This window comes from Macaca mulatta, chromosome 2 (genome assembly GCF_049350105.2).
Source record: "Macaca mulatta isolate MMU2019108-1 chromosome 2, T2T-MMU8v2.0, whole genome shotgun sequence".
Taxonomy (NCBI): domain Eukaryota; kingdom Metazoa; phylum Chordata; class Mammalia; order Primates; family Cercopithecidae; genus Macaca; species Macaca mulatta.
In genome coordinates, this window is record NC_133407.1 from 110,147,926 (window position 1) to 110,156,019 (window position 8,094).

At 46.1% G+C, this 8,094-nt stretch overlaps 1 protein-coding gene across 2 annotated transcripts; it reads right to left on the bottom strand.

The window, feature by feature from the left end:
- Positions 1-478: 478 nt before the first annotated feature.
- LOC713144 (serine protease 44-like) lies at positions 479-4,580 on the bottom strand. Of its 2 annotated transcripts, none has more exons than XM_015131121.3 (5): positions 4,053-4,580; positions 3,557-3,713; positions 2,943-3,208; positions 1,992-2,155; positions 479-1,425 (listed from the first exon to the last, which is right to left on the bottom strand). In XM_015131121.3, exons 1-5 carry the CDS (start codon positions 4,315-4,317, stop codon positions 1,189-1,191), a joined length of 1,089 nt encoding a protein of 362 aa, XP_014986607.3. In that variant the 5' UTR covers positions 4,318-4,580; the 3' UTR covers positions 479-1,188. The 2 variants fall into 2 exon arrangements, with proteins under 2 accessions (XP_014986607.3, XP_028699882.2); XM_028844049.2 differs by having other exon boundaries at positions 479-1,446.
- Positions 4,581-8,094: the final 3,514 nt, after the last annotated feature.

Here is an 8,094-nt window from a genome sequence, read left to right on the forward strand (position 1 = left end):
ACCAGGTAGAGTTTGAAAAGCAGAGTGTTTTCACCCACTGAGCCCCAGCTCCCTCAGGCAGCAGGTTCTCTCTCTCTCTCTCTCTCTCTCTCTCTCTCTCTCTTTCTCTCTCCCCCTCTCTCTCTCCCTCCCTCCCACACTTGTTATAGGGCAGCAAGGAGAAGCAGGAAGATGTCTGAGTGTGCCACACCTCAGTCTCTGTCCCTCTTGATGCTCCTGATGCAGGGTTTGTTAAACTCAAGTGCCACATTCCCAGCTACAGAGATGCCGATGGCAAAAAAAAAAAAACCCAGCAGCAGAACCCACTGGGTAAAGCCACCTGTCAGACTTAATGAGCGCAGAAAACTCCTCATCCCTGGCTCTGCCAGAGTTTAATAAAAACCATGAATATCTTCCTAATAAATGGGAAGCCAATTCTTTATAGAGTATGTTACATACAACCTCACACCCCAGTGAGCAGAGCTTCAGAAACAGAGGAGACTCTCCAAACATTTATTTAGTTGATTTCTGAAAACTCCACACTCCGTAACAGACCCAACACAACTTGTAGTGTCCCTGAAAGTGGCCACTAGGGCACTGAGGAAAGAGGTGCAAGAATGGGTTGCCCCAAGAGAGCTGGTGTGGCAGAGGCTGTCCACTCGCAGATGGATCCACACTGGGCTGCAGGGGATCTTCTTCCAGCCCCAGACAGTGGAGCCACAGTGGAAGTCCCAGGCCTCACACCTCTGCAGGGACCTGGTAACGCCTCCTTCACTCTCTGAGCAATCACCCAGCTGGTTAGTTTCTCAAAGTCTCAGGTGGGAGCCCTGACACCAGAACCACGTTGAACGCTTGCTTCACCATTGATGATGTTTCTTCTTTGATAGATGTTCCCCCAGATATTGATGAGTCACCGTGGCCCACCTGGCAGGGCGGGTGGCCCTCTAGCTGCAATCAGTTCACTCCCTCCTTCCCACCAGCCAGAGCACAGCCCTGGTGCAGGCATGGCTGAGGCAGGTGACCAGAGCACAAGGCAGGGGTACTTTCCAAGGCCCAGTCTCCCTGCCATGCTCTATTGTATGGATCTCCAGAGGGCCCGTGGATTCCAACTGGGATTTGTGGAAAAGGCATTCAGAAGGAGTGGGAGGTTGGTCAGAGGAGATACCTAAGTGTGAGACTCAGAAACAGGGAAAGTAGAATGGGATCCAATCACCGGGTCACCAGGATGCCCAGGGGCATCATCAGACACAGGACTAGGATGAGGGAGTCTGCTGAATTCAGACAGGAAGCTTGTCTCAAGTGATCAATAATCCATTTCTTGTAGAAACTAACTTCTGTGTAAACTCCAGGATATCCTTTGTTACTGCAGCCAATGCCCCAGCTCACAATTCCCACCTGGAACCATGTGCCATTTAATTCACAGACCAGGGGCCCCCCAGAATCTCCCTGGAAAAAGAAAGATAGTCACTGTAGGAAAGAAATAGCATCCACATCAGAGCAGGCTAATTGCACTGCAATGGGCTGCAGAGCTAGGCACTCAGGGGGCTTCCCCAGGAACCCCTAAGACCCTCCCTAGCCTTGGGTATCTGTCAATATGAGATCTGAGAATTGACAATTTCCAATAAACCAAAATCATGTACCTAATAAAAAGGTGTGTTCCAAAAAACAGAATATACATAATGGAATCGTGCCTACTCTGAGACAATGATGAGTCAGGTGCTTACCTGAGTACACTGCCTGCCACACAGAAGGGGCTCAAGACATGGAGCATGTATCGTTGGTGGGACCTGCCTGATTCACCCCTCCGCCCACTCCAGGCTGTGTCAGCTGCTCTCTCCTGAAGGATCACGTAGGCTGCCCAGGAGAGCCTTGGTGGCTTGTCCTCATGTCCCATTACCATGAATAAGGGTAACGGAGAGGCTAGGAGATAACCCAGGCCCTACTGGCTGGGGATGAGGAAGCTTTAAGGAGACAACTACAGTGCTGAGGTAGCAAGAGGCCCATGAACTGACCTGACAGGAATCCTTCCCTTGGTCATTATAGCCACAGACGGTCCCCTTCTTGACCATTTCATTCCTAATTCTCATCTTTTCCTTGAATACCTTATTACATTTCTCATGAAGCATAATGCTTAGTTCAGCCTCCTGAAGCTCAGTTACTATCTTTTTTGATGAATCTGCAGAGAGACAATTTACAACTGAGTGGGTCTGCATAAGTGGGACAGGACAGGAGAACCCCTTACCCACTCTGGGTCTCAATACCGTGTGTTCACACACAGACACCCTCTTAGGCATTGGATATTGTCCCATTTGACAAAGGAAGATATGAGGCCCAATGTTGACATGGGGAGACAAGGACATAAGATCCAAACAAAAACAGGGGAAATAAGAACACACAGGAAAGGGAAGGCAAGGCATTACCACCCTGAGAAACCAAAACCAAGCATCTGTCACTCTGAATAGTAGTACTAATAGTGACACAGTATCCTGTACATCAGTAAAGCATCTATACTTTCTAGAGCAGGATCACAGACTGTCAGACAGGTAATGGCCCGAAGGTACCAAATCCAGCCTCTCCCCAAGGGTAGGAGGCCCTACACCTCACTGACAGGTCTCTGGCCTCTTCTCATACACAGGAAGCTCCTTATCTACCAAGGTAGGTACTTCCTGGGAGGGACACCTTAAAAGGGCAGACAGCTAGCTCATCACCCCCAGAGTTAAAATCCACCCGAGAGAGAACCCACCATGCCTGGCACCCAAATCCCCAGGTCCTGACAAACCAAAAGAATTTCATAGACCCGTTGTTAAAATTATTCCCTGGCAGCATCTACTGCACCCTCCTCCCTGACTTACTAAAAAAAATCTGCCTCCCTGTCCCTCCCTTTAGCTTGTAGATCAACCCCAGGGCACCAAGCAACATTTTCCCTGGTCTGGGGCTGCTGTAGTCTTGCTTCATAGTCTCACCTGTTTCATTCACTTTGCCCCATCCTGTCACCCAGCACTTCGTATCAGCTTGTACCATGAAAGCCTGTTCAGGGAGGCACACAGGCTGGATGTGCGTGGAGTAATTCACAGGGAAGTGAAGCAGAGCAAGGGCAATGTCATTTTCAATTATTCCAGAAGACATAAAATATCGGTGGATAACGATGTCACGAACTGGGACTACAAGTGCTGTTTTGGAGCGATGATGCACATTTGTGTCTCCCAGCTTCACTCTGTATTCCAGATGACTGCAGAAAGATCCTCCAGGGTCTACACTCTGCTTCCACACCTTCCAGGTGCTTCCCACCTGGTACCATCTTCCTATGCCAGCCAGCAGCTACCTCCCTCTCTCCAAACCACATCCCTCCAGGACCCCTGATCACTTTAGCCGGTGGTCTCCAGATCAGCTGCGGCAGCAGCAGCACCTAGAAACTTGTTAGAAATGCTAATCATCAGGTCTCACCCAGACTGGATAAAAACTATGGGGCTGTCACCCCCTTTTACAGATGAGGAAGAGGAGGTTGAGGAAGGAGGACAGACTGGCTCCAGTTCCCGCAGCCTGATCAGGGCCCAAGCTCTGAGCCCCAAACACTCACCTAGAGATGCAGTGGGCGGCAGTAAGCACCCAGCGCCTGGCAATAAGGGAGCCTCCGCAGATGTGTCTGTTGCTGGTCTGCAGGCTCACCTGCCAGGGCCACTTCCTATCTGGGCTCCGCAATCCTCCAATTATCCTTGCAAACCGCTTGCCGCAGGCTGGGGCAGGTCAATGAAAGGAAGGGACTAAAAGTAACGCTGCTGTAGCACCTTCACCATGAGCCTCAGAACCCTCAAAGCAAGGCCTGCATCCCCTGAGGCTCTTCGGAAAATGGCTGTATCCTCCCAGGTCTCAGGGAGCCGCTCCGCCCCTGGACAGATCGTGTCCCCTGAGCCCCTCCTCCTCTAGGGCAGGTCCCCTCCCCCTCAAACCAGGCCAGTTCTCTGCGGCTGGGCATGGCCCAGAAGCGTCACCTGACGTTTAATGCTACTGTCCCGTTGGTCCATGTTGATGATGGTGTGTGGAATTGCCAGAGCCTGGTAAGAAATCAGACTCACCTGAGGGAAATAACACCGGAGCGGGGGTCACTGTCTTCCGTCTGGACTGACCGGCCGCTTGGGATCCTGGAGCCCCTACAGGTGGCGGCTCCCATCTGCTCGCTCCGGGGTCCTGGCCACCTGGCCCTGAGGGGAGAGCGGAGGGGAAGAACAGTGCTATGCCTCCCTGCGCACCCGCCCTGCCCGCCCGGGCCTCGTCGAGCCATGGCTGAAGAAGCAAGAGCCAGGCCAGGAGCCCGAGGGAGCTGCCGCCCTGGGACGCCATGGATACTGCCGGCAACCTCAGCCTCCGTGGTGGCGCCGCCTCGCAGCGGTTTCCACGCCTGCCATGCGTTCTGGCTGGAGCCTGGAGCGCCCGCGAGGGACGAGGGGGAGGGGCCGGGACACCGGACCGTCCGAGGGGCGGGGCCTAGGCGGGGTCGCGCCGTGCAGTCCTGACTCAGATGAGTCCTCTCTTCGCAGCTCTCCGTGGACTCAGGTCCCTCCACCTCATCTGGCACCTCCCTGGCATTCAGTGTCTCCTGGCCTAGGTCCCTGGCCTCAGAGTGGCAGCGGTCCAGCCCTTTGTTCCTACAAAGACGCGTCCACTACTCTACGGCAGAGCTTCCTCCAGGCCAGGACTTTACCAGAGTCTCCCTCCCTTATTTGTCTGCAATAAAATTTAAAACTCTTTAACATGCATGTTGCACTTAACATTACTAACCACTGCGTTAGAGACGATACTGCTACCTTTTTGAAAATCAACACCCACATGAAAAGATGTTCAACATTGAGGCAGGATAGATAGACCATGTCCTCGGGACGCAGCAGCCGTGATGACCTTTCCACAATCAACGCCATAAACCTCAGCATTCGCATTGTAATTGAGCTCATTCAAGCAAAGCTATCTTCAGCAAGAAATTTCCCCTGTAGAGTGCATGCACACTTCGATTTTACCTTTCTCAAACTGACCCTTCTTTCATTATCACAGTAAAAAGCACACCCCGGGTGTAGATTTCAGATGCTGATGAGACGTGCGATGTATGAACAAGTATGCACAGCTACTGTGCATGTACACCCATAGGACCACCCAGAACATGCTTACTAATAACACCTCTTTCCACTCCTTATAAATAACCATGTAATACTCCCATAAAGAGAGTCTTCCTAGTGCCAGTCTTCACTGTCTCATCCTTATAAGCAGACCACTCTGAATTATCTCTCTCTCAGGGTGTACTGTCTATTCTGCACTTAACTTTCAAAATATTCTTTTCCCTTTACAATAAATTACTCTATGCTCCATCTCCTTTGCTATGCATCTCTTATTTAAATTTTTTTAAACTAAGAAGACAAGAACCAAAGTATCACAACAACTGTCAACAACATCATGAGTCAATAACAAAATGGAAATTAAAACCACAATGAGATATCACTACACACCTATCAGACTGGCTAAAATAAATAATAGTGACAACATCAAATGCTGGCATGGATGCAGAGATATTGGATCACTCATACATTGTGGTGGGAATATAAACTATTACAGCCACTCTGGAAAACGGATTGGCAGTTTCTTATACAACAAAATAAGCAATTACTATACAACCCAGTAATTATACTTCTGGGTATTTATCCCAGAGAAATAAAGATGTTCACACACACAAACCTGTATAAAAGTTTGTAGTATCTGTACTCACATAGCCAACATCTGGAAACAATCCTGTAATGAACAGAATAATGGCCTCCCAAAAATGAGCACACTCTAATCCATGGAACCTGTGAATATTTTACCATACATGGCTAAAAAATGTGATTAAATCAAGCATATTGAGACAGGGGATTATTCTGGATTATCCTGGTGGGCTCAATGTAATACCAAGTATCCTAGAGGGAGGAAAGAGAGTCAAAGTCAGAAAAAAAGATGTGATGTCAGAAGCAGAGGTCAGAGAGAGAGTTTTGAAGATGCTATACTGCTGACTGCAAAGGTTAAAGGGGCCACAAGCCTAGGAATGCAGCAGCCTTTAGAAACTGGAAATGGCAAAGAAACAGATTTTCCCCTAGAGCCTGCAGAAGGAAGACAGCTGGCCAACACCTTGATTTTAGGACTTCTAACCTCTAAACTACAAGATAACACATTTGAGTTGTTTCAAGCCACTACATTTATGGTAAATTATTACAGCTATAATAGGAGATGAATACAAACCCTAATGTCCTTCAGTGGGTGAACAGTTAAACAAATAGTGGTACATTCATACCACAGAATACTACTCAGCAAAAGATAGAATAAAATATCAATAGAGGCAACAACTTGAATGAATTTCCGGGGAATAATGCTGAATCAAAAAAGCCAATCCCAAAAGGTTGCATGCTGTATAGTTCCATTTATATAACACTTTTGAAAAGATAAAATTTGAGAAATGAAAAGTAGATTAATGATTGTCCAGAGTTAGGGAGGTAGGCATGGTTTTGTAAAGGCAATACAAGGAATACTCTGGTAATGAAATTGTTTTGTGTCTTGACTATGGTGGTAGAGACTCACACATATGATTAAATTGGATAGAATTATACATACATCTTGACTTGCACACCCTCACAAATTAGCACAAGTAAAATTGGAGAAATCTGAGTAAGATAGATGGATTGTATCAATGTCAATATCCTGGTTGTGATGTGGTACTATCATTTCTCAGGATGTTACCACTGCAGGAACTGGGTAAATGGTATAGAGGATCTCTATTATTATTTCTTACAATTGCATGTGGATCTATTCAATTTCATAAGTTATCTCAAAAAAATTTTTAAACTTAATTTATAAAACAACACACTCAATCATAAAGCTTTAATAGTATAAAAATCTGGCCAGGCTCAGTGGCTCACACCTGTAATCCCAACACTTTGGGAGGCTGATATGGGTGGATGACTGGAGCCAGGAGTTCAAGACCAACATGGGCAACATAGCGAGACCCATTCTTTACAAAAAAAATAAAAACTAGCCAGGCATGGTGCTACACACCTGTAGTGCCAGCTTCTCAGGAGGGTGAGGTGGAGGGGATCACCTGAGCCTGGGATGTCGAGGTTGCAGTGAGCCATGATTTCACCACTGTACTCTAGCCTGGGCAACAAAGTGAGACCCTGTCTCAAAATAAAACAAAAGAAATAAAGATAAAAGTTTGTATACAGTATTGTTATTGTCTAATATTGACCCCAGAATATACACTTCTAAAACCAATTAGCCTATCTGATATAAACATTAGCAATATATTATTATTATTAAGGCAAGTTATTTTCATTGTAGAAAAATAAGAAAAAAACAAGCAAACCGAAGAGGGAAATCTCATTATCTTCACAATTGGGCACATATTTTGGAGCCCATTTTTTCATATAACAATATATTCTGTTAAAAATCTAAAAAAGCTAAAAAAATCACCATCAGAGTACAATTTGCCATCTTTTCTAGTCATCTTTAGGTTTACTGATCCAACCTTTGTTTATCTCAAAACGTATTAGAATACTTCTTTGGAAGTCATTGTATATTATTTCCTTGAAGGAGAAACATTCTTTGCTGCAGTCCGATCTCAACATCCAAGTTCTAGATCTTAAGCCATGTCCAGGCAACATTTTTCACAATCTCTGCTGTTTTTCTCCTGTGCAGTTGATGAATTCAACCCAATTACAACCATGTTAAAGAACAGACTTGCTTTGTTTTTTTCAGCATCCAGAACCATATGGGAAGCTATGATTATCTCTTCATAGGTGGATGAACAGATTAACCAATAATTGTAATACAGTATGATAAGTATCTTGAATGAAAGACATGTTCGATATCTTTTGAAAGCCAATTTTTCAGTGACTATCAACATTTAAAATAACATCCTACCTAGTAATTTCTCTGCTGGTTTATTCTATACAGATATTCTTTCAGAAAACATGCCAAGTATGCCAAAATATATATAACAAGGCCCTGCAGCAACTGTTTGTAATAGTAAAGCACCATTTAAAAAAATGTAAATTCTCATCAATAAGACGCCGGTTATAAGGAAATATCTTCATGACCATGGAGTAA